Genomic DNA, 25,867 nt, shown 5'->3' with positions numbered 1-25,867 from the left:
GTTTGGCTCTTACTGAGTTCCCTCTGCACACTGTGTGGTCCAGAACATTTATTTCACCTGCTAAATACCTATGGGGGAAACGATCTTGAGTTCTTCAGGAGCTCTGGTTATCTCTATTTGTTCATCTCAAGTTGTAGTTTGCATTGCTTGTGCTGTTGGCTCTCAGTGTCATGTGTGAGTCTCTCTCCTGTTAGATGCTTAAGCATTATTTATGGAGTGTTTGTAAACTTACAGGCAGAGTGTCTGGGAATGTTTGGTGTGTTCCCATGGAGCTGAGCTGTATTTTGACAGCTGGTAAATGCCACAAAGGCTCCAGAGGCCACTGCTCCCTATCTGCCATTCCTCCACCATTTAGCTGGCTTGTGATAGCTGTTCTGCAGACAGGGCTGTGACTGACAATCTCAATTTCAAAATGTAGGCTCTTCCGTGTATCTGTTATTTGTAGGATTCGTTCTGACCAAGTAGTTTTGCTTTCCTCTGTAAATACATATGTTTGAAATTGAGTTGAGAGCTGGTGTTGACAAATCCTATTTTTAATACTAAAGTTTCTGTTGTGAGTCTTCACAAAGCACTTTGCCAAGTGTCTAGATATTGTTTTATTAGAGCAAACTAAGGAGCAGAGAAGTTAAAAGGTTTCTCAGTGTCATAGGGCATTCAGGATCAGATTCAAAGGAAAACAGTGCAGTTCAACTTGGGACCTTGTCTACTTTTACTAACACCCCTCCCTGTAGTAGCAGAGATCACCAATGCTTCTCTGCAGTCTGATCTCTCCCCATTGTTGATGTTTGGATGTGAAAATGAGGTTTCAGTCATTGCTGGTAGTGAGTCCAATGAATGTTGAAACCTGAAGGAATGCTGCTGTTTCCTACCTGAGAGTTTCCTCCTGAAACTGAGGCCAGCTGGCCCTTGGCCCCAGGAAGAAAAGCAGAGAACCTGGGCTGTAGGGATCCTCCAGGTAAAGGATCTTTTGGTTTTGAGGTGTTGTGAAACTTTTGTCAAAATGATTCCTGACTTGTGTGTAAGGGAATGAATAAAAGAATGAACATGTTGTAAGGCTGGTCTTGTCACTGGCTGCCTTTGGGTACTCTCTAGTCTGGTGGGTGAGTAGATAACATGAAACTCTTGCTAATGATGGGTAAAAAACCAGGAAGAGAATCAAGTAGAATAAATTTAGTCTTTCTATTTTATGTTCTCTTTTTTCACTTCCCTGGGCATTTCCATTCTCCATCATTCCTTGTATTCAGCTTGGTTTACTTGTCATTATTTATTGTAGGGGAAGCCCGGGGGTTTTCAGGGCAACAGTTTTGTAGGAAAAATAGGTTTCACTTAACACTGTGTAAGATGTCAACTGAGAAATTGTCACTTAAGATGCTACTGACATCTACATCAAGCCTGGCCTGTAGTCTTCTCATCCCATACTAAAATGCAAATGTTCTATTCTTCTGCCCTTCAGCTCTTCAATGGATTGTCCTTGAGGTTGATTCAAACATCCCACTTTTTCAAAGGCCCTTAAAAGTAAACAATTTTTTAAAAAATTATTATAATTTTATAAAGATATATCTCAGAGATGGGTAGATATTCTACAAACTTCCTGAGATTCCTCTTGGATATTAAGTTTGGTAAATTTGTTTCAGATTGAAAAAAGGATGTTGGAAGGGAGCTTTAGGAAGTGCAATGCTCTAATGAGTATTTGTAATGGCAGATTACCTGTCTGTGCAGTTCTGAGCTGTGTCCTTACTCAGCACTCTGGCTCCTTGGTTTATGAGTCAGCACGGAAGTTGGGAGTTTCCACAAGAATTACTCACATCAAGGAGGAATCCTGAGAGGCTCGTCCCTGTCTGGTCATGGAAGCAGTTTAATTAACCTGCATGCATAATGCATCTTTCCAAAATTGCAGACAGACTCTTGAGTCTCTTTGCTGTGGGGGACAGGAGGAAAAGTCCTGAATATAAATTCAGTCACTTGTTGCCTCAGAAATGTGTTGAATTGGTGTTAGGAGCCTGTAACCTGCCATCCTGACACCTTGCTGAAAGTATAATATTCACTCTTTCTGTTGAGTGTTTTTGGAAGAAATGGTAAAAGACTTTTGAGACTTTAGATGCTAATCCTTAGCTATGATGAGGTATTGCTGCTAAGTAGCCAAGCCTGTCAGTAACCATTTGTGCAGCTCCACTTTCTGGTAGGCAGGTGATGATAGGAAAAGGGAACAGAGGAAGGGAGGTTAGCAGTAAATGGGTCACAAACGAAACCTTGATCTTTTGACTCTCTCATGCCAAGATCTTAAATGTAATGCTGGTTCCACTGAACTCCATACAACTTCCTGCAGTGGCTTTTCCTCTGTGTAGCTCATGTAACTTCACTAGGAGATGCTGGAAGAGTTCAAATTGTGCCTTTAAAATTTGTTACTGAAAGTTGTTTAGAGATTCTAACCATCCTCTGTTTGGAGAACAGAAATTAATGTTTTTATTGTAGAGCATTCTGAAAGTTTGTTCTGAATTAAGCAAGAGCCACAAAATATTTACTGACAAGAAAAACCAAACTGAACAGTGTTTTCTCTTCTGTAGGCAGAGTTTATTGTAGTTGCTTGTCCTAAGATTTAACATGGTGCTGGAAGTTAGTTACAAACAATGGAAACAGCTCTACCCCACTACTGTTTAAGTCTCCTAAACTGCTTTTGGATTATGCAATAGTACAGATTGATGCTTAAAGTGCTTCTATTTTAATTTTGTTCAGAGATTGAAAGTAAAATTAGATAATTGCTGAGATCTACTTTTGGGGAGGGTGAAGAATCTTTCTTGGGCAGTGCCTACCCTATGTATCACTACTCCAGAACTGTACTAAATACATGTAGTATTTGTTACTTGTTATATCTGAGTCTTTCAGAGCTGGTAGCAACATGAGGAGGTTTTATAAGAATAACTAGAGATTTAAAACCTTATAACTTCTAATGCCCCAATTTAAAAGTATTCTGATGTTTAGCTACCATGCACTGAGCCTTGTAGCTAACATTAAGCATTTTGAAAGAGGTCAGTGTACAAATCCAGTTTGTGATATCAATTCTAGGCATTAAGGTGGGTTGATAAGAATATTGTTAGCAAATGATTCCATTTTAAATTAATTAGCAATATGATTCCATTTTTTTAAGGGAACTATTTTCATGTCTTAATTCTCTAATGCCATATGGGTGTTTTCTGCCTGTCCATCATCCACTGTAAATGAATGCTATTGCTAGAAAAATCTTACTTGCAATAACAAGAAAGAATCTATCTTCACCATTTTTATTTTCTTTAATTCTTCTTTGAGAAGTTCTTATTTTATTTCTAGGTAGCCTTTTACCCTGTAAGTAATGGTAGGACAGATGCAGGCCTTGCTCTGGAGGTTTCTGCGTAGTTTTTGAGGGTAATGTCTGAAGTCAGCCACACAGAGTTTATTCTCCATTTTCCTTATTAACTCTTCCTCTGGAAAAGAAAATGACAGCAGCCTGAAAAGTTTTGTATTATTTACTTGAGATGTGTAAGTTGTTACTTAAACTACCATATTTTTTTATACTCAACTATAATCTGTAATCCTAACAAAATAGGGGAAATAGTTCTACCACTGAGCAAATACTGCATGACATACACTATTTCCAGTATTTCCAGTAATACTGGAAACTTCCCTCAGTTTCACTTACACAAGCTACAGAAGTTAAATTTTGCCTTTTGGCAAGGCAGCTGCTCTAAGTAGTTTTAGGTGTTTTGTAGTCAAGATTGTATCAAACTTTACAATATTCAATTGACACATGTTGGAAATCAAGATGGCTTTATGCAATGTTTTCCTCATAACATTTTAAAACTAAAAAAAGCCTTGCTGCTTTGGTGGAACATAATGTTAATGAGAGGAGGTAATTATGAAAATTACTCTCCTTGCTCAGGATATCCGATCTTTGTGCGTGTGATCCATATTTGCACATCTCACCTGCTGCAGGTCCTCAGAGCACATCAAAGATGAAGGTGGGGTGCTGACAGCTGTGAGAGAGTCGTGAGGTTCTTTTCTCCTTTGACATCTCCTCAGATGAATTTTAAGTGATTTTCTGTCAGAAATAGGTTTCATAACTTCATTTTCTGAGGTGGATTTTGTTTTAGAGCAGTTAGGAAAACGTTTATGCTCTGCTTGGAAAACTGCATCAGGGACAAGGAGATACATCATAGGAGCATAAAAATTATATTTACCAGACCACTTTTTAATTAAGCATTTTCAAATAAATTCTTCAATATAGCTGTTTTTCAGGTCTCAGTAAATATTTAATTTTTTAGTAGTCCCACAGGAGCAGAGTGGGGTTGTCTATTAAAGACTGGCAGTGTAGCTGTCTGCAGCTCTTTCCCACAAAACTAATTCATTGGGCTGAAGTTGATTTAACTTCTGTTTACTCAGTACTGGGAACTCTCAAATTATCCAAGATGTGGACTAATTTTTTGTAAGAAGTGGGTTATGGGCATCTATTTACCTCTTGTTAATTGTGTGAATTGCTTCTCAGTCCTGGTCACAAAGCGTGTCTGTGGGTTCAGCTGTAATTGCTAATATGAGAAAAACATCATTTACCCCAGGACTTATGTATTTGGTGGTGTAGTAGAAGCAAATACCCTGACCTGTGGGGAAATGCCAGCATCCTGTGGCCTGGGGAGTGCTGAGTGCTGCAAACCACCTGGCAGAAGGGAATCTTTTTGGGCTGATTTGTGCTGGGTTTGCTGCAGACATCAGGAGAGCTCCTGGCCAGCACTAACTACTCACTCTTTTGCTGCTTCGTGGAAGTGAAAGGTATTTCAGATAGACAAAATGCCAAAGTAATTATAATTAGGCAAGCTGTGATTAAGCAAGCTGCATAGTAAACAGTGTGAAAGAGCCTCTTGGCACTGGAGAAGGGAAAGAATCAAGGCAGTGTGGATTGCTCAAATTCACAGAGGAAAGATTTGGAGGCAGGACTGGGCAGACCATTAAGGCTAGATCTACTCAAACAAATGACACCATGTGGAAAGAGAATTTCCCACTCAGCTGCCCTGGGACCATCTTTCCATGCAGGAACGTTTGCATTTGGAAGCGCTGGGAGCGTTCTGGTTCCTGTGGGCTTCACTCTGTGACCTCCCTGTCCCCATTCAAGCCCTGGAAGGGTTGGGAAGAGCATTGTGCCATGGTGTGTGCTTCTCCCTCAGGAGCTGTGGGGTTTACAGCCCTTTGGTTTTCCTCTGAGTTTTTCTGTGCCAGTAGCAGCCATGCCCCATCCCTTTTAACTGAATAATCTCACAGAAAAACCCCAAAACCCCCCAGCCCGCTGTCACCCCCAGTATCCCAGCGTGGTTGGAAAGCAGACCATTAGGATGTGGCATTTCTATTAAAAAAAAAAATTGCTATAAAAGTTATTGCAAAGAAGGACTTCTATGGCAGAAGAAACATGTGCAGCAAAAAACCCCTCAGAAATAATTGGAAGGTGCAGGGAAAGTGACCAAGACTTTAACTCATTTATCCATTTAGTGATGGAGAAAGTGAGAGGCCATAATGAGCCAGGAAAGCTTGTCTGTAGGAAAATCATTGAACACTGTTGCTTCTGGGGATTAACTGGGACACCAGAGTACAACTGTAATCAAAGACTTTGTCTGCAGTTACTTTTTGGATAATCTGTAGATACCCTGGCAAGTCAGTTGCATAAATCTTCCTGAAAGAATTTTTTTAGACAAGTAATGTAGTCTGTTGTTTACCAACATGTTCATCAGTGCAGTGACCCAATAAAGGAACAAAGCAGGTGCTGACTTGCAGTGTTGCGAAGTGAAGTTCTTTGCTTCTTTGGTTTGTGTTTCTCTGTGCGTGTAGGGCTTTGCATATGAAAAGCAAAACGCTCATTTTTAAGTGATTCTCCAGTTTTAGTTGAGCATGTCCTGACATGGCTGTCTTTACAAACAAGGTTCTGGCTTATCAGAAGCTCCAGGGATTTTTGTTTAGCTTTTTCATTCTCATTTACTGGCTTGTGTTCCAGATGTTTCAATGCATAAAGATTTTCTTGCCCCATAAGGGTACACAAATGATGTGTTTCCATTCATTTACTGGAAAATCATTCAATATGGCTATTAGCTGACATGAATCCTAAGTATTTAGATCCCTCAGAGTGTGGAGTTCATATGTTTAAACCACACTACTCAGGAAAAGGCAAAAAATAAATGCTATCTCAACTTCTTATCAGAATGATTAAAAAAAGAAGAAATTTAAAGTGGTATTAAATTGTACATCTCACCCTGAATTTACAGCCTATTATGCAAACTCTGTGCTACCTTTGAGTAACCCAAATTTCTCTTGAGATCTATTTATGCTTAAATTCAACTTGCTGTTAATGAGCTGTGCCTGTTCTCTGTATTTTTGGGAATGCCGGGTCTGCTGTAGAGCTTTATATGCTCATTTCTTCCAGAAGGTGATTCAGATGGGAGGGGACAGTTAAAAATCTTTTGTGGTTCCATTTTCTTATCTCTTTTTGCAAGCTGAGGGCTGAACCTCAAAATTACAGCAGGAGCAAAGCTGTATTAATTAAAAATAAGTTTTGGTTATGATTACTTCTTTCCAGTTTCTTCTGATCAACCCCTGTGGCCATTCAGTATTTAACATCTCCTTGTACATCCTCAGTGGAACAGAGCTGTGCTTCTTTTCTCTCCTCATTGCAGAAGGGAGATCACAGAATCACAGGTAGTGATGCATGTACACCTTCAAGGTCATCTCAAAAACCCAAACCAAACAACCCAAATAATGCCAGATGCAGTCAGGAGGAGGGACTGTATCTATTCCTACAACTCCATATGCAGTTAATGAGCAAAATTTTTGGTTCATAACACTTGCACCCTTTTAGTTGAAAAGCCTTGGTCATGTCCATGGGCTGAATTGTGTTCCCTCTGATGAGGTTATCTGAGCAGCAGCTTTCCAGCCTGTATGAATGATGATACAGTTCTCTCAGCTAATGAATATTCTGGTTTTCCAGATACTTAGAGGATTAGGTCATAAGTGCTGGCAGTAGGAGAAATTTTTGACTTGGAGGCTTGTGCACTTGGAGAGGCACTTAGACTGCATGATCTGCTGATGTTTTAAAAAGAGCAAACTAAAATTGTTTTCTTACTACAACGTATTAGAAGGCATTCATTATAATTCTGTTGAACGTCCAGTTTCTTTATTTCCATTTTCCCTCTTCATGGTTCATGTAAACTCATTAACCCAGTACATTTGAAATAAGAGAAAATAAAAATTCCTTTTTATCTTAAACTGTAGTTGACTTACTATCTTTATGGTATTTGGCTTTTTCAGTGTGAAGGGAATTCAGTGGAAAATACAAAGAAACTACACAAGCATAAAACTCCTCCAGTGTTTTGAAGAGAAAGGCAGTGTTTTCTGTTTGGTTTGAAAAGATGTTGCTGGCATTATCTGCTATTCTTTCTGGGAAATACATCTCAATTTCCAGGAAGCTTACAACTGAGCAGAAAATCACAAAATTCTGGAATGGTTTGGATTGGAAGGGACCTCAAAGCTCATCCAGTTCCAACCCCTGCCATGGGCAGGGACACCTTCCACTGTCCCAGGTGGCTCCAAGCCTTGTCCAGCCTGGCCCTGGACACTTCCAGGGATCCAGGGGCAGCCACAGCTTCTCTGGGCACCCTGTGCCAGGGCCCCAGCACCCTCATAGCCAAGAATTCCTCCCTAATATCCCATCTAGCCCTGCCCTCTGGCAGTGGGCAGCCATCCCCCCTGTCCTGTCCTTCCAGGCCCTTGTCCAAAGTCCCTCTCCAGCTCTCTTAGAGCCCCCTTAGGTGCTGGAAGGCCAGAAAATCTTGGATGTTACAATGGAACCTAGATAAAAGTATTCATCAGGAATGAACTGGCGGATGGGCTTGGCATTTATCTCCTCTGTTAGAGGAGAAATGTGTTACTGGAGTGTGCCTGACTGTGGATCCCTGTCCACTTGATCATGGTACCTAAGCAGTTACTGTACACTGGATTTTCTTGGGCTGTTTTCCTTTGGCTTGGTCCTTCTGAAAGCTGTGAGTAGCTCAGCTCTCCTCATGTACTGGCTGTTACAAAAAGGTCCATGAAGCCTTTTGCAGAATGCCTTGCTTCCTTTGGAGAGCTCCTCTCCACATGATAAACTTGATGTGCAGTGTTGCAATTCAGTCATGCTGGCTAAAAGCTGCCCAATTTCTTGACCATTATTGAGGAAGTGGGAGCTGATCAGGGGCTCAGATTCAGCCCAGCTCCTTCAGTGCCCTCCCTAATGACACAGAGCCAGAGCTGCTGCAGAGCTTGGCTACAGGCCATTATTATAGAGAAGTGTAACTTCATCCCTTTCACAGAATAGGGTTTTTCCTCTCATGTGGAAGGGATTGTGTTACTTAATTGAAGGGAAAAAACCTCAGCCTCTACTTATTCCCCATGTCAAAGACAAAAAAAAAGCTTCCTAATTAGACTTAAATTATGTATTGCATAGAGGAGAGCCATGGTTTGCCTCCTATCAAAACATTTTGGACATGCTCCCGTTTCAGAGTGTGACTTGGTATTAATGAATGGTTCCTTCACCTGGAGCCTCCTAAGGGTCTGTCCAGCCAGCCCTGTTGTATTAATCCTTCCAAAATGTTGTTTCAGCTGTGCTCAACAAATGATACCAGCTTGTGCTATCAGAAATAACTAACAAAGCCTTTGGGCTTCAGGCAGCCTTTCTTCTCCTGCGTGTTTCCAATGTGTGATGTTTGGGTTTGAGATTGAGGAAGGGGATTCATTTGCACTTTTGTTTCAAGCTTGATTTTGGCAATGGTGACAGTGGCCTGTAGTGTTCCATGGTTAGTCCTGTGTGTTCACAGAGGAAGGAGAACTCAGGGCTCTAAAAAGAAATTTTAAATGGCTAATTCTTATGCACTTCCAAAGAAAAAACAGCTGACAGTACTTCCTCCTTCTCCCCACCAAGTAGTGGTTGTGGAATTTTGGAAAAGCCAATTGTTGCTCCAAGTGTTCTCTGTTTCCAAAGAAAAAGGATGTTTGGTGTAAAATGCTGGTTTTATCTTGCAGCGTATGCTCTGTGACAGGCTGGCCTGCTGCCTATTCCAGAGTCCACAATTTCCTTCACTTTCTGATCTTTGGGTGTAAAATCCAGATTTTTCGTCTTCAATGCACTTGAAACCACTTTAAGAGCAGTCAACTCTTGTTACTGAGCTACTCAAGTTATCCTACTCTCAAATAAATTGGGCTCTGTGTCTTCCTAAAAGCTCCCAAAATCGGGTCTGCTTTACCTCCTGCTTGCCTCCCATCTGCATCCCCCCTCAACCTGCATCCTCTTGAGCTTCCAGGAGTTTGTGCTGTCAAGACTGAAAGAGTTTCTCTGCTTAGAACGATATTTCTGGCGCTCATATTTTGAAAAGCTTCTCATTGTAATGATAAGGGAAAATATCAGTAATTATTTTTGCCTTGAAGGCTGTTGGGGAAATACCAGCAATTTAGAGAGGAGCCACAGATTTGGGCATTTTGGGGAGTGCTGAGCAAAGAAGCGTGGAAACTTGGAAATATCTGTGCTTCTGGCCAAGGGGGATGAAACCAGGGAACATCTCTTGCTACATGGCTTATCTGGATGGATTCTTCTCCAAACTGTTGCAATACAGGGACAGATTTTGTTATGTAATTGTTTCTGTTTCTGGACTTGGCCTAGCCCAGCAAAAGCAGAAGTATCTGAAAGAGAATATACTTGGGGGAGGAAGGGAAGGAAATGGTAACTACACTTTTTCCAAGCTAAGCTTAGGGACCTGAGCCACTCTACTTGTACTTTAAAAAAAAAAAAAAAAAAAAAAGTAACATAAAAAAGGACAATATAAACCCCCAAAACTTGCATCATTTGCACTGGAATTCAATGTATGAACTGTCATTTTGAAATTATGAGCCAGAAAAAGAAAATCATTTGCAGTAAGTTTAACAGGAAGTAAATTGAATTGTGAGTTAAAATTTTTGTTGCCTTTTTTACTTTTCATAGAGTTGTGTAATAATTTTAAAACATTTTATGAAGATACACTGTTTTGGAATTATTACTGCAGAAATTCTACTTGATTGGGCTGTTTTAAAAGTGCTCTTTTTATCCTTTTCTTTTTGAAGATTTCTGCACTTATTAAATATCACCATATACATCTGTTTTGCTTTCATTAGTATAGTCCCACAATTCTAATTTCTAAATTAAGCCATTCATAGGAGATAGCTGTACCTTAATGGCTAAACCTAAATGACAAATGGGCAAACCTAAATAAAAGCACAAGTGATGCTACTGCAGGGACAGGATTTTTGGAGAATTCTTTTTTTTGCGGGGACCTACATACAACATGTCTGTTTAGCTCTGTTTTGTGGAGAGTACTTCTTAAGGCCTCTGTGGATTTTTCAGAGCAGCACCTGAGGATAATGGGGTTTTTTGCTATCCCTGGTGGTTTTGAGTGTTCAGCATCATGATGTAAAGTGATTTCAGATTGGATATAAGTATATTTTTTAGGGTTTATGTGGGTAGCAGTGGTGCCTAGAGAAGTCCAGCTGATTAAGTCTGCTGCTATGTGTCTTTTTGACAAGGTTCAAACAGCAAATATAATAAGCTTCTTGTAAACTGACTTCATTTTTAGATTGACTTTTACCTACAGAGCATCAGATAAAGGCCAAGGCTTGAAACAGAACCTGCAAAAAGTCTCTGTAGACTAATCCTAGGTGTGCAATGTAGACAGTGGTTAGCACCATATTCCTTTGGTTCAGTGAACTGTCCTACAGCACAGACACTGGTTTTCTCTCTTGGACCATCAGCTGAAAGGATCTAAGTGCAGGGAGTGTAGGTTGTCACACATAGGAACAATAAAAACACCCAGTCTGCACAGGTGAAGGATGCTAATCCCTCTTCCAGCATCTTTATTTGCATTACACAATCCTGTATGATTGCCATGCAAGCAGCACAATCAGCTTTGCAGGCTGTACACAAAGACCACAGAGACCCTTGTTCCTGTGTTTAGAAGTGCTGTGGGGACAATGAGCTGGACAGTAATTTGGTGCTGTCTTTCTTGTCTGTTGCCAGAATAGAGGACAGGAAACCCTTGTGTGAAAAAAAAAAGGTTGAATATAATCTATACTTTTGCATCTTAAAGAAGGAAAAAGTTACTGCTTCGTCTTTCCAGGGAAGAATGGATGGTTTATGGGGTGTGGTGCTGTTGGTGGTTCCCAGAGCAGCTGTGTGGCCTTGGAAGGAGCCTCAGCAGGAATCAGGCATTTCATGGCACCCAGAGCAGTTCTGTGGGACAGCTGGGATGCCTTGCAGCTTTACATCCATCTGCAAAACATTTCACAGTCTAATACAAGGAAATCAGAGGCACAAACCTGCAGGGGAGTTTTCTCAGTTGTATTTCTCTTGGATCCATGGTCCTTATCAGTGATGGAACAGCCTGGCTCTGTTTGGGCCCGTTGGTTTTCAGTCTCTTCAGTGCTCTGTTGTCAGCCAGTGTCAGCGTTTCCTCCAGATCATCCACTGCTTTTCCTCCAGATCATCCACTGCTTTGATGTGCCTTCCTGCTTTGTGTAAAAGTTACAACCATGTCTTTGTCTCTGGGCTGTGTTAGGGCTGGCTTGTCCCCACTGTTTATAACAAGGCAGAATTACAGCAACAAAGGAACCCTGGCAAGCACCACCTTCCCCCCAGCCCCTGAGAGCTGGGCACTGCTGGAAGGAGAAACACTGCAGAATTTACCCTTTGTCCCTTTGGTCTCTGTGAACAAGGTTTTTAATCTAATGTGAATTTTGTGCCAGCAAATCTTGATAAAATTATCCTAGGAATATTTAATATTTTAATTTGCTTTGAAGGTTTCTTTAAAACTGCGTGTTACAAACACATCAGTGGGAAAATTGAGCATTTGTTCATCTGGCAGGTGTTGACATTGATGATGTGAAGATGTTTCCAGTTTCCCCCTCTTTCTCCGTAGTTGATAATAACAGTGTTGATTTTCTTTCCATATTAAATAATCAAAAACTCTCCATTTTAAAGCTCAGTTGAAAGTACAGTGGATTTTGCAGAATCTGTCCCTGATAGCATAGAACATGGGTTTAGTTTGCATTAGAGAAGGTCAGGAATCCTTGACAAAGTGAATGTTGTGCAGGACAGCATCTGATGGTGTGCTCTGAGCGCCCAGGTACTTCATCTCCAGTAATGTTACTGGAATGTTTTTCCCTTCGTTTTTTGGGTAGGTTTTTTTTTTTTTTTAAGATTGTACTTTGACTTTGAAACTGTTTGAGATATTGAACCTGTCATTTAGACTTGGAGTATTGTTGGAGCTCACATCTCAGTTTTTCCACCATTTGGTTTGGATAAAATTTTGCCCTTTAGGGAAAACAGTTTGGCTTTAACACTTCATAGCTGCAGTGTAGATAATATGATTAGATTTTACAGTCTCCCTCAATTCAAAGCTAGTGTTTTTCAGCAGTTTCAGTTCTTGACAGATACAGCCTTTAAAACAAGATTCAGCACTAGTGCTGTCACTTCTGTAGCAGTCACAGAGACTGGAGGTGGACTCTTGTCTAAACTGCAACAAGCAAAGCCTCTGTGCTGCTTTCAGTGTCTTTCCTTCTCAAATGTGTTCTCACATGAGTGTACTCAGCAGGGATTTTGAGAAACTTTGTTGATTTAAAATTAATCTCTTTCACTGAGTTTCACTGCCAAAAGCAGTTTTAGTGGGGAATGGTTTTGTTTACAGCAGTGCAGCTGATCCTTGTCAACTATCTCACAGTACATCTTAGCATAGGAAAGGATCAGAAGATGTATTTGAGGAGCAAATCCAAACCCTCCTTTCTCACTTAACCTCTCTCTGTCACAATATAGTCTACCACATACAGTGAAGAGTTTGCATGCAGGCATTCAAGATCTCTAGATCTGTGAAAAAAGCATATAATGTGTAGGAGTGGAGAAACTTAGCAAGAGCAGGCAGCTGCTGAGTTTGTTTGGGCTCTTTTTAAGCTCTTTTTAAAGCAAAGTTATCTTCTAGTTTCCACTGTGACCTTGGACTTTGAGCACCATCAAAAACTCTGGGATATTGGTGTTTTCTTCTAACTGCTGAATTGCTTGTGTGCAGCATTTCCGAGTGAGAAGTGAGCATTGGACATGCACTGAAGCTGAGTACAATGAAACTGCAACAAATAACCATATCCAAAACTATGAAACAGAGGTGAAAATATGGCATCCAAATGTATTTGGCCTCTGAAATTGAGAAAGGCTGTGGGATTACTCAAAATGTGTATGCATGATACATGATTTATTGTATCTGATAACTTGGAGATAAAAAACAAAATTGTAAATCCTTGTATTCTGTCTCAGGACTAACACTGGCTTGAGTAACATGGGCTGAGTGAAATCAGTGCAATTGTTTGTCAGTGCTTTCCAATTTTTCATTCATATAGTCAAAGGCTTACTGGAAATTGTGACTTCTTGCTGGGCTGTCCCTTGCAGCAGAATTCTCCTGTGATTCTGTTAAAGAAACCTTCCAGTGGGAGCTCCATGTTAACCTACCCAGCTTGTTTCTACCTATGGCCTCATGGAGCCTTGGAGCTGTTTCCCAGAGGGGAACAAGGCTGAAATCTGGTTTCTTTTACATCCATGTTGAGTAGGAATGATATGTGATCTGCTGCTGGCAAGTCCTGCAGCTGATCACTGGGGTGCAGTTCTGAGCATAGCACAGGGTCTCCTGAGCAGCTAAAATGTGTTCCTCATTAAAACTCCTGATAAGCACTGTGCTTTAAGCTGCGTTTGTGAAAGTCAGCTGTCAGATGGTATTTGTTAATTTTTACAAAAGCTGTCTATTTTTCTTTCTTTGTGAGGTCAACTCCATCTATGGTGCCCCAAGCTGCAATAAGCAGTGGAGTAGTGTGGGAGGGTTGTTGCTTTATTGTGAGTCTGTGTGAATGAGAATTTTAGTCGTGGCTTTCTGTTCTTCAGGGGAATAAGCAGTGCTGCCAAGTAATCCTAAACTTGCTTTCTAACTCTTGTTTTACCCCATAGAAAGAAAGTGGGGAAACAGTTAGTTAAAAAAACTAACTCAATAAAAGTTAGTAATAAAATTTTTCCATTTATTAAAAAAGGTTCCCACATGGGGAGAGTGTGAGATGTGCAGATTATACTGTCAGGAGTTATATGCTGTCTTGCTGCAGAGACTTGATTTTAATCCCTTTTCTAAATGACTGTAAGAGCCTTTTTAGAGATAGAAGAGAAATGTTAATTGTTTCTCAGGTCAATTCTTTACATTAAAAAATGCCAGCACGTGCAAGATTGCTCAAAATGTTCTTCCTAGTGCTGCTTGACTGGACAGGTTGAAAATCTTCAGTCAAAAGGCCAGCCCAGCCCAGTTTTTTCTTTTCTACCATCTCTTCCTGTTACCTTGTTATCTCTTTCCTCCTAATCCCTCCTTCCTTGCATACAGGACAAACTCCATTGCTAAAGGTGCTGTGAGTTATAAATGAAATCTGCTCTAAATTCAAGAGCTCTTAAATTGGAGGAAGACTGTAATGAAATACCTGTTTGCTGACTGAGAAATCACAAATGTTTTGAATTCTTGTGGGGTAATTCCTGACACTTTAAAACTGGTGACACAATAGCTCTGGAGCTCTTTCTACCTGTCCCTCTTCTCTTTGCTGGCATCATGTGCAGGTTTGGAGGCTCCCAGGTTGGATCACTAGCTCTGGATGCACCCTAGGATTTGTGAATGGCCACTGAAAGCAATACAGGAATAGAAGCCATGTGATTGTAGCTTCAATAGAAGCTTTGATATCTGCTGGGAAGTGTGTCACTTTATTATGTGTCTCAGACCAGGTGTTTTACTCTGATCTTTCTTTCTTTCCACGTAGGCTGTGTGTCATCCTGAGCAATGGCCCCCTTCCTACGGATATCTTTCAACTCCTTTGAGCTGGGACCTGGGCAGAATGATGGAGAACAACTCCAGCCTTTCTGTGCTATCAAGATGAAGGAAGCTCTCACTACAGGTGAGGTTACAAATGGAGGTGCTTTTCTGAATATCAGTAAATTTTTGAGAACTACTGTAAACCTCCTTAATCTGTGAGTGGCAGTGAGTCCTTCTCTTCCTGTCATGCCAAGCATTTCAATGTGAGCTTTTATTTTGGAATGGGAGAAATAATAATGGCTGTTTTCTCTACCTTCACCTTAAAGCAAGGTTTCTTTATTAGTACTCAGGGCAGGAGCAGGTCTGAGGGAACTGAAATACAGAGCAGCAAATACCCTTTATTTGTATTGAGGATGAGAGGTGCAGTTTGTTATTGTTGTAGTAACTGAGGTACTTTGCCTGAGTCGTTTGCTTGAAATTACTCACACTGAAGGTCTTCTTACACAGAAACACAGAATGAGCTGTGCTGGAAGGGACCCTCAATGATCACTGAGTCCAGCTCCTGCCCTGCATGGCCATCCCCAGCAGTCCCACCCTGTGCCTGAGAGCGCTGTCCAAAGGCTCCTGGAGCTCTGGCAGCCCTGGGGAGCTCTGTGCCCCTTCCCTGGGGAGCCTCTTCAGGGCCCCACCACCCTCTGGGAGGAACCTTTCTGTAATAGCCAGCCTACACCTGCCCTGACACAACTTCAGGCCATCCCTCAGGTCTGTCACTGTCACCCAGAGCAGGAGCTTGTAACTGCACTGAGGTCTCCCCTCAGTCTCTCCAGCTGAACAGACCAAGTGATTCAACAGGCCCTCAGCCTTCAGAGACCTCATCTTTACAGAAACTGGTCCAAAGGTTTATAATATCTTGTGACATTTGGCTAGAATACACCACTGCAGCCAAACAGGATGAGAGGGAATTGATGTATTGCTAGACTGCAGCTCTGCGCTATGGCTCTAGAGATTCACAAAACATCAAAGAATGCAGTAAAGGGTGAAGTTTCTTCTTCCTCACAACATGATTGGTCTTTTCCCTTATTGCTGCGGGTAAAAGCTGCATTTAAGCTTGAAATTCGAGGCATGGTGCCTTTTCCACAAAGTTTTGTCATTCAGCAAATGTTCTAAGCTCCAAAGTAGTTTCCTAATCTGCTGGGATAACCTCTGAAGACATGATAGACATGATGTTGAAGGTGTTGCAGCTGCCAGAATATGTGGAGAAATGAAAATAATTTAAATAAGTCCACTGGTTTTTTTCCCAGCCATTTGCTTTTGAAAAGTAGAATTGTCCCAATATTTCCCAGTCTTTGCTTCCATGTGTCTTTGACATACTAAAAAAAAAAAAGGGGAGGAGAGGGAACTGCTTGGAGAGATGAGTGATTGGAGTAATCAGGAAAACAGTCTGATGGTCCTGTTGTCAGTTTGACAAGATCTGGAACAGCTTTTTTGTTGGATTTGAACGCTGAAACACAATCAGGGAAAAATTTATCGTATAGGAAGAAGAAACTCATAGAGTTTAATGATTAGGCATGGAGCCAGTTTGCAAACATGGGGTGTGTTCTGAAGTCAGGAGTGTGAGCGGAGAAGCCAAGCTGAGCACAGCAGAGGCAGGAGCAGTGTCCTTGAAGGCTGTCCTTTGCTGCCCCTCCAGTGTTCATTTGCAGACAGGGATTGTGACCCATGGCAAACCTTGATTAGCATGATTGTAATTACAAAAGCAGCATGGCTGGGCTGGAAGCTGTTTCCAGTAACTGAGACACCTTCTCTATGTTTTATGTAGGGTAAAAATGTATAGAGTTGACTGATCAGAGCAGATATTAATTGGGACATGGGATTAGGGAGGGGAGAGGCTGGGAACAGACTGGAATCATTCTTTCCCCTTCTAAGAATCTTACAAAGAGATCTTGCAAATTCTTTACAAACTGCTGCTGTTTCTGCAAACCCTGAATTACTGTCAAAGGTTCTGCAAATGTTCAATCTCCTATTGCCAAGGATGCCTTCTGAATTGTGCCTTTTTGATGAAGGGGTCTGGCTTCAGCAATCCAAAAAGCAGGCCAGTGTAAAAGCCTTGCTGTGCAGACAGCCTGCTTTTTATCCCCTTCCTCACCTTTATTGTCCTAATAATCTCTAAATAAATGTGTAGATATGGCACTTGGGGACATGGTTTAACAATGGCCTTGGTGGTGCAGGATTAGTGGTTGGACTTGATGATCTTGAAGATCTTTTTCAACCTAAACAATTCAGTGATTCTGTGACAATATTTTCAAGTTTATTTTTCATAGAACCAGGCTGTGGAGGTAGGTTTGCACTGTGAAGGGCTTGAGCCTTCTGTCTGCTCAGTTCCTCAAATTCAAGAGAAAGGCTTTAAACTGAGTACAGGAGGAATGCTCAAGTTTGCTGTGCAATGGAGAGGCCCTCAGGTGGCTGTTTCTGAGCATTTTGGGGTCTCCTTTGGCAAGTGGCTCAGGGCTGTGTCTGAGCTGTCGCTCCCAGTGCTGCTGCTGGCAGGCATTCCCTAATAAAGCAGTGCAGGGACACCATTCCCTGGGCTTGTCTGCAGAGCCCAGCACAGCTGAGGGGAGTGCATCCAGCAAGCTCTGCATCAATGAACACTGACTGTGCCTTGAGATTCCAGGAAGATTTTAATATATTAAGTATCTAACAGACCACACTGCAGCTTCCTGGGGAGGGATCCAAGTATTTAATCTGCTTTACAACTGCCTTGGTATCATAACAGCAAATGGATCATTCAGAGCAGGAGAGGCACTTAGAAAGCACTTCTATTGTAAAAAAAAATCTTGATAAATAGCAGAAATTATGTAGAATGTAGGAAATTGTATTCAGTTACCTGGGCACAAATGGAGAATAATTGACTTGGCAGCAAATCAGTGGAAAACTGGGAGGTGGCTCTGTGTGCCAGAGTCACAGTGAAGGGCTGGATGTGGTTTCTTGGGAGGCATCATCACTTTGGATGTGGTGATGGGACTTAGAGACTCAGATCTAGAAATATGCCAAAGCTTATCATAGATTGTGCAGTCACTGGCTGTTTTCTGTGCCAAAGATATGAACAGGAAGAAATCAGTTTAATGGGTAGCAAGGGTGACTGAAGCTGTGTATTAGAATCATAGAATACCAGGCTGGAAGGGACTTCAAGGATCATCCAGCCTTTCTTGGCAAAAAGGAAAAGAAAATCCATCTAATAAGAATAGTAGAGCAATGTAAAACTCCTAAGGGAGTGTGCTGAGATGTTCTTAAAGGAAATCCAAAAAAAGAAGAAGAAAAAAGGGCATTTTTTGAGGTAATTTTAGCTTTCTTATTATTCCTTTACTACACAAGGTCTGCATAGACTGTAGAGGACAGATAAGGCCCTGAAATATCATTTAAAAAGTGGCAGTCATGGTAGAGTACAATGCCAAGGAGAGTGACTTATGAATACAAGTGAAATGTTGGGATAACTTGGACATAGATTAATGGAATGTGAAGCCTTTCATCTCTCAGACACTGGTTTCAATTTAAACTGGATCAGTGTGAGGTTTATCTTAAATTATCTTGTAGCAGTTGGCACCTCATGGAGATTTGTACCAGAATGGAGCCATGCAAGTTCCCTGGCAAGTTGGGACTGACTAACCCAGCTCATGAGTTCCACATCAGGGTTTGTCTCTCCTGTTCCCTAGCTCCATGTTAACCCCTTCACTGCCTTTATATGTCCATCAGGGTGGGCTTTGCCTTCCATGTCATGAACTTTTGAACTGAGCATTTAAACCTTGTACCAGCAACAGTAAAAGAAGCAGTAAGTCTGCTTGTAGTTTCAATACAAGTATTCCCTCTTTTATTTTGTTGAGTTTAAATGCTAGATCTATGTACATTTTACAGTTTCTGTTCTTTTTTTTTTTTTTTTTTTTTTTTTTTTTTTTTTTTTTTGTGGCTTTCAGAGAGAGGAAAAACTCTGGTTCAGAGGAAACCCACCATGTATCCTGAATGGAAATCGACTTTTGACGCCCACATTTACGAGGGCCGGGTGATCCAGATCGTGCTGATGAAAGCAGCAGAAGAGCCCCTGTCTGAGGTGACTGTGGGTGTGTCAGTGCTGGCAGAAAGGTGCAAGAAAGGCAATGGCAAAGCAGAGTTCTGGGTAAGGAAAAAGATTAATTCCTCCAAATTGCTGACCTAGTTTTGCATCTTTCAATCTGAATGAATGCCTTGTGCCTTCGAGGCTTACAAATTTTCTTAGGTCAGTAGAATCTCTCTAGTTTGTATTCACCTGTTACACTTGGGGCTTTTTTTCACACCTCAATTTCTAAGACAAGAGCAATTATTCAGAAGAGTAAAAGCTAATAGTAATCAGTTTTAGCCAGTTCAGTGGTCTCAAATCCTCTGTGGTACCTCAGAACAGGTTTTAACACATTGACATCATCAGTGTTAAACTTCCTCTGCACAGCCATGACTTGGACAGAGCATCATGGCCAGCAAAGACCACTTAGCATAGCCTGTAAGGTTGTTTTTGTGTGTGGGGACACAGCCTGGCATTAATAGCTGTAACTGAGGTCTTGGCCTGCTGTAAACTTTGCTGGGCAAATGTTCTGAGTGTCAGACCCTGCCTTAGAGATGAACTCCCTCATTATCCCAGTAGGATGGTGGGATTTCTGGGGATATGTTCCTGGGTGTATCTCATGTAACTGTGGTTTGGTTTTGTCCGGGGACTGGATTTTTCATCCCAAGTTGTATTTAGGGTAACCCAGGGGTACTTTGCTCTGTGCTGGAGTGAAGATTGAGTCAGTCTTACATGGTTAAGGGTTTCTTATCTTTTATGAAGGCAGCAGTTTAAGAATTAGTGGCTACATTCTGAGCACAAGAACTGACCTCAGCTGTTGGCTTAAAAAAGCACTTATTTTTTTTGCTGGTCTGGAGGATTTGCCACAGAAACCACGTGTAATGGTTTTGAGGAGGAAAGGAAAATAAATTTTGATTATACCACTTTATTTCATTGCCAGCAACAGCATTTGATATCGCTATGGTTTGTACTCTCAATAAACATATAAAGGATTGTATAGACCTCTTTTAAAACTGGGTTCCTGTGCAGATTGAGTTTACTAACAGTAAAAACAGAAGCCAGCAAACTCTTTGCAGAACGGGAAAGGGCTGTGGACAAACAATGTGAACTCTGACCGTGCTGAACTCCTGGGGACACATCAAAGCCGTGCAGCACATGAGGAAAAGCAGGAGAATAAAAGCCCCTGACTCAGCTGCCATAGAGAGATATGGAAGAGGATTGTAATCAAATAGTTATTGCATAGTCTACTTTCATACCCTAGAAAGAGCTGTTTAAATTCCTGAGAGATGCAGTCAGCCACACACTTCACTGTTGCTATCTTTCTTTCCACAGCTTGACCTTCAGCCTCAGGGGAAGGTGCTGATGGCTGTGCAGTACTTTTTGGAAGATGCAGGTATTGTCAGTAGTTTCTTTTCAGTCAGTTATGTGAAAAAGGTGATTGCTTTTTTGCAGAGCACAGAATGATGTCGCTTACAAAAAAAAAAATCACCTGAGTAGAATGTTATTAATTAATTTTATTCATTTGCTTTCCTGGTGTTTATTTGGGTTGGGGTTTTTTTTTGGTTGGTTGGTTGGTTTTTTGTTGGGGTTTTCTTGTTGTTGTTATTTGCACTCATGGCAGGATTTGTTCATTTCTAAATGCTGTTGCATTTAGGCACTTTTACGTCTTTGATGTGTCTATTCTCATGTTTTGATGTGATGGAAAATATACTATCTGTTCCTTTTTAGGTGCAAAGAAGTTGAATCTCTTGCTCTAGCTTATGTGGGAATTTTTTTTGTGGATTGGAGCAGTGGGTCTGATTTTCCTGGGGTTCAGACATCCTATTCACTAATTACAGAAACTGATTGTAGGAATGAGGGAATAGTTTAGTATTAAAATGCAAATCTAGTCAATGATCTGATGTACCAGTTTAAAAGTGAACAGCCTGTCTGTTTCAGAAACCTACCCAGGCTCCTTGGAAATGAACTAGGAGGGAAACTTCAAGTACAGTAATAAAGCCAACAGTTTTGGTGTGGATTTGTGTATCTGGGGAGTCCTTTCCTAAAGGAAATGCAGTAAACCTCACAACTTGCTCAGCTTGTAGTTAAGACTTTCTCATACTAGGAGTCGTGAAACCATTATTTCTTGGGAATAATATTGTAATTATAATATAACTGGTCTGCCAGTCTTATAAGGTTTAATAGTATGTGTTAATAAAGAACTGAAAAGGCTAAGCAGGACATTTTGAAGCAAGGGTGGGTTTTTTCCCCCACAGACATTCATATTCACAGTTCTGCTCTCCAGACAAGTTCATTGAGAAGGTACCATACATTTTTGTGCATTCTGTGCAGAAGATACTGAAGACAGAATGTGATGGGCATAGGTTACATTTCAGAGGTGATCTTTTATCTTTGTGATGGCAACAAAACCCAGCCTGTGTGCTTGTGGCTCTGGTGCCTATGGAATGTCAACACTTTAAAGCAAAATTAAAAAAAAAATACTGGGATTTTCAAGAGTCTGTAAATGGGAGCTTTTCTCAGGTTTGCATTTAAACTGCTATGAGCCATTATATTAGGAAATATTTATCTTGGTCTTTGTCATAGTTTCCTGTGCAAGGCTGTTTCATGGGGCAGTGGTACTCTGATCATACATATCTAATGCAATATACAGAAATCAGTTTCTCCTGGACACCCAGAAGTTTCTCAAGCAAACCTGTACAAACCCAGTTTCTGTATTTTCAGTTGTTTATTTAGTGAGACTGAAACATATTTCCTCCTCTCCACACAGACATGTGGAAAAGTAGAAATGGCATAAGTGAAAACCTTCCATAGTTTATTATTAGCTGTTAGTAGGAAGGTAATATAATTGTGTTCTGAAAGTACTATATTAATTTTACTCAGTAATCAAAATAATTTAAAAATAGATACAATGTTCTTGCAGTTCTTTTTTTGCCTTTATTAGGGATTGCAGATGGTGGTAGATGAAGCCTAAATACCAATCAGATCATTAAGTCATGCATTTATATTCTAATTGGCAAGTTAATAGTCACATCTTAATGCACTTTTTTGACCATTGACATTTGCAATGAGTTCCTATTTACCTTCTGCCTTATATGAAATTAGTCACCAGTACATTTTTGGTAACTAAACCACAGAGGTGATGGAAATTGCCTTTCAAGACTTTTATACATCTACATTTTGTGAAGGAAAGTCACTCAATCTGATACTTTAATGTGAACACTGCAAATATCAATATATTTTAACAAACTACTCCTCCTCAAGGTTGTAAACCTCCCTTATGTCAGTGTGTAATGCTGCTAAATAGGCAAACACTGATTTTTGGCTCATCATTGCCCTGCTGTAAATGTTCTCTCCAGTTAAATCAGCACTTAGCAGTGTGAGAGCAGAGAGGTTTGCTGGTGCAGTGCAAGGGTGTTTGTGCCAAGCTCCATTCCCCACCCTGCTGAGACCCTCAGGGACAGCTCACATTCCTTCCTGTGCACTTGTCCCTTTGCTCTCCCTCTGGCCTGCCTTTGCATGCTGAGCTCTGTGGTAGCTGTGTTTCTAAAATACTAAAAAAGGCTTGTTCTGAAACTGGTATTTCAGCTGTTCCCTGGTTTATTCAAAGTATTCCCTGGTTTATTCTATTGCTGCCATTTGTATCTTTGAGTTATAGGTGCTACCTTTTGTTTGAAAAGCTCCAAGCATTTCAGAAAAGTGACTAATTCTTTCTTTGGCTTGTTGTGCAAACTGAAGCTGCTGTTTTTCAAACCTTTCTTCTTAGTAGCAAACATTCTGTTACCTTTAGAGGAAACTGCTTTCCTCTGCTGCAGTGGTGCAGAGCAGAGAAATAAGAATGTTGCTGCTCCATTAACAGGTATATTCTTAGAGCAAAAAAAATCACAGAATAAGCTGGTATTAATGGTTCTTCCATGGTAGACTACACTGAGACTTTTCATTTGAATATTCTTTTTCCAGATTGAGTCCTGACCAGTTAATTTAGAGCTGCATATGAAAAGTTGTACCAATCTTAATGTTTTTTCTTCCTAGACCCTATAAAATGGAGAGTGCAGAGCCCTGACTTAGAGTTGTCAAAAAACATTTTGTCTTCTGTCCTGTGATTTGAAGATGAGTTTGTGCTGAAACTCAAAAGCTTTTCTCCTAGTGTGTGAAATGCGAGAACAGGGTGTTAACCTCAATTTTAATTTTGAAATTGTTTTCCTTCTACCCCTCCTTCTCTTGTTGTAGTATTGAAACTAGGTTATAATTCTGTAAAGCAGCTTTAGTTTTAATAGGTGGGAGTTGAAATAAGTTTAATGCTCTGCTTGGTCTTTGTTTATTCAAATGTGGTTAATGACCTCCTGGAGTAAGAAAACGCAGAACGTCACTCTCCTGAGTGTCTTGTGCAGTGTGAGCAGCTGTGGGAGTGTGCTTGTGCCTTGGGTTTGAATCCTGAATTGCTGTTTTGCTGGCTACAGCTTCCTGCAGAAAGGGGCAGTGAATTTTTTCTTTAAAATGCCATTAGAAGTGCCAGAAGGTGAGTAATTTGCATACAAACTTTTGATATCTCAATTCTCTGAATTCTGGGAGAGAGACATGAACCAGAGAGCCGCATATATTTTGAATATGTTGTTCTCTGTGTGTTGAGTGTTAGGGAAGCATGAGACTTCGGCATTTTTCTGAATTATCTGTAAAAAAATAATAGGGTATATAACAGATTTGCCATTTCAGTCAGGAAATTGTATGGGCCTATAGTAAGGTTTAAAGAAACTATCTCTATGGATGAGGTGTGTTGTGGAAGGATGGTCACATTTTTAATAAATAACAGTGATGAGGAGCCAGAACTGAACCTTGTAATTGTACATGGGGATGTTGGTATGATTTAATCATTTAACTGAGAAAATGCTGTTTCTAGAATTTTGGCAAATGTGGAGGTTATTCAGTGGCACCTCCCATCTCTAATCTGCAGCAGAAATGCAATTGCATGAATTGAACAAAAACATCTGCAGGCTTTATCTTCTGATTTTTCTTTAGGAGAATCAGACAGTTGCAGGTGTAGTGATTTCATAGATAACAGGTTGGTGTGTCTGTGGTTCCTAAGGTAGCTAACATGCTGTGTGGAGCACAGCAAATCTGATAAAATTTGCTCCTTCAGTAGAAGTTTGAGATGCTTGAGATCTGTATCTTTAGATCTGTATCTGTTATTGAGGTGCTGTATCTGTTGGTTTTGCTGTGTAATTTGAAAAAGAGAAAAGACCCATTTTCCAGTTTATTCCTGATTTTATTGCCATAAATGAGGTGCCAGAGGTCTCAGCAGAAGCATTTAGCAAAACACTGAGCTGTACAACAAGAGTTCTGTGCACTGAGCATGGGCTGTGTTCACAGTGCAGCTCTGGGTGGGTGGGAGCACTACAAAGGCTGGAGTGTGTTTGGTTTTGGGGATTTTTAAACCTGGATTGAAAAGCAGGGCTTGTTAAAGCTGGTGCTTTGTTTTACACTTCTCTACCAGGCCGTTGGAGAGGTCACACACACACACACATTGGCCATGGCAGGACTTCATCCTGGATTTGTCCAAGGCCAGGCTGGATGGGGCTCTGAGCACCCTGGTCTGGTGCAAGGTATCCCTGCCTGTGGCAGACATTGCAAATAAATGCTCCAACCCAAACCTGTGATCCTCTGAAGAGGGGTAGCACAAAGACCAGAATGATTTAACATAGCAAGTTCATGTCACAGAACTGTAGGCTTTGGGAAACTTCTACTTCTGTAAATGGTTTCTTGAGGTTTTTAACATTTTAATCATTATTAACTGATGATCTTTAAAGCAGTTTTCTCCAGGACCAGGTTAAAGAGCAGTTTGCCTCTGAGACAGTCCATGCTGGGAAAGTCTCCTTTCAGGAACAAGTTTTCCATTTTAATGATTGCTCTGAGAGATTAATATTTTTCTTGACCTGAAGGTGCGCTTAACTTTCAAACAAAGCCAAGTGCAAGGCTGCAGAACAGCAGAAGGAGACAGACACTGAACAGAAATGTTAGTGGGGTTTGTAATTAATTATAAAGTTTCAGACAAATCTCAGCCTGAGCAACCAGCTCAGAAAATTCCTTTCCTGTCCCTGTTGAAGTCCTGGTTCCCAGACTCTGACAGTAGCACTGTTCTCTTTTCTCTCCACAAAGAGCACCATGAAATGAGCAGGTTAAAATGCAAAATGAACTCTGAAGAGGGTAAATATTTTTTTCAATTCTTTTTTTAAGAAGAACTACTAGGGGTATCCTGAGGTTGTTTTCCTTTGTTGTTGGACTTTTGAGGTTCATTTGAGACGATGTGACATCTCACCTTGAGGTTCATTACAGCTCAGCAGAGCCCCAGCAGTATTATTGTGGTAAATGTTTCCCAGCCATGGGTTGGGTGTTGTGTTGGTGGCTTGGGCACTGGGAAATGTTCAGCAGGACAGGCCCTGCAGCTGAGCAGAGAATGCTGGGGGGGTTCACAGCAGCCTGGGGGGCTGCACTGCCAATTCCCAGCCCTGCTTCGTGGTTTCTGCATGAATGTCCAGCACAGAGGAGTTCTGGGTGTTTGTGTCAGATCAGCTGTGAGTTTTGAGAAGACACCTTGAAATATACGAGCATGTCAGTGATAAATATTAACCACAGCTCTCAGCAGAGGAAATAGATTATGTTTAATGGTGTGTGCTGGGTCCAAAATGATTAATGTCAACTGCAGGCTGCAGAGGTTACCTGGACCCTAGCTGCTGATTCAGCTGTTCTGTACCTGCTCTTTCTGACCATGTGCTGTTCATGACAAACATTTCATTTATGGAAATCCTGGCTTGCTTGGAGGGGGAAGCAAAGTTTTTCCCTTTGTGTTTCTCCATCTCCATCATCTCCACCCTGCATCCATACAGTGGTGGTGAAAGTTACT

At 40.9% G+C, this 25,867-nt stretch overlaps 1 protein-coding gene across 4 annotated transcripts in view; it reads left to right on the top strand.

Moving 5' to 3' along the window:
- The window catches only part of PRKCD (protein kinase C delta), a 59,784-nt gene that overhangs the window by 19,242 nt on the left and 14,675 nt on the right, over positions 1 to 25,867 (top strand). For 3 of the 4 annotated variants that reach the window (XM_063164526.1, XM_063164525.1, XM_063164527.1), the window contains exons 2-4: positions 14,890 to 15,024; positions 18,854 to 19,053; positions 20,305 to 20,365. In XM_063164526.1, coding sequence (XP_063020596.1) covers positions 14,910 to 15,024; positions 18,854 to 19,053; positions 20,305 to 20,365 — 376 coding nt within the window. In that variant the 5' untranslated portion in view covers positions 14,890 to 14,909. Of the gene's footprint in view, positions 1 to 14,889; positions 15,025 to 18,853; positions 19,054 to 20,304; positions 20,366 to 23,312; positions 23,489 to 25,867 lie in introns of those variants that run through there. The other variant, XM_063164528.1, reaches the window with a different exon arrangement.

This window comes from Melospiza melodia, chromosome 10 (assembly GCF_035770615.1).
Source record: "Melospiza melodia melodia isolate bMelMel2 chromosome 10, bMelMel2.pri, whole genome shotgun sequence".
NCBI classification, from domain to species: domain Eukaryota; kingdom Metazoa; phylum Chordata; class Aves; order Passeriformes; family Passerellidae; genus Melospiza; species Melospiza melodia.
Note: the sequence above shows the minus strand (reverse complement) of the source record. Positions and strands in the feature narration are given on the sequence as shown.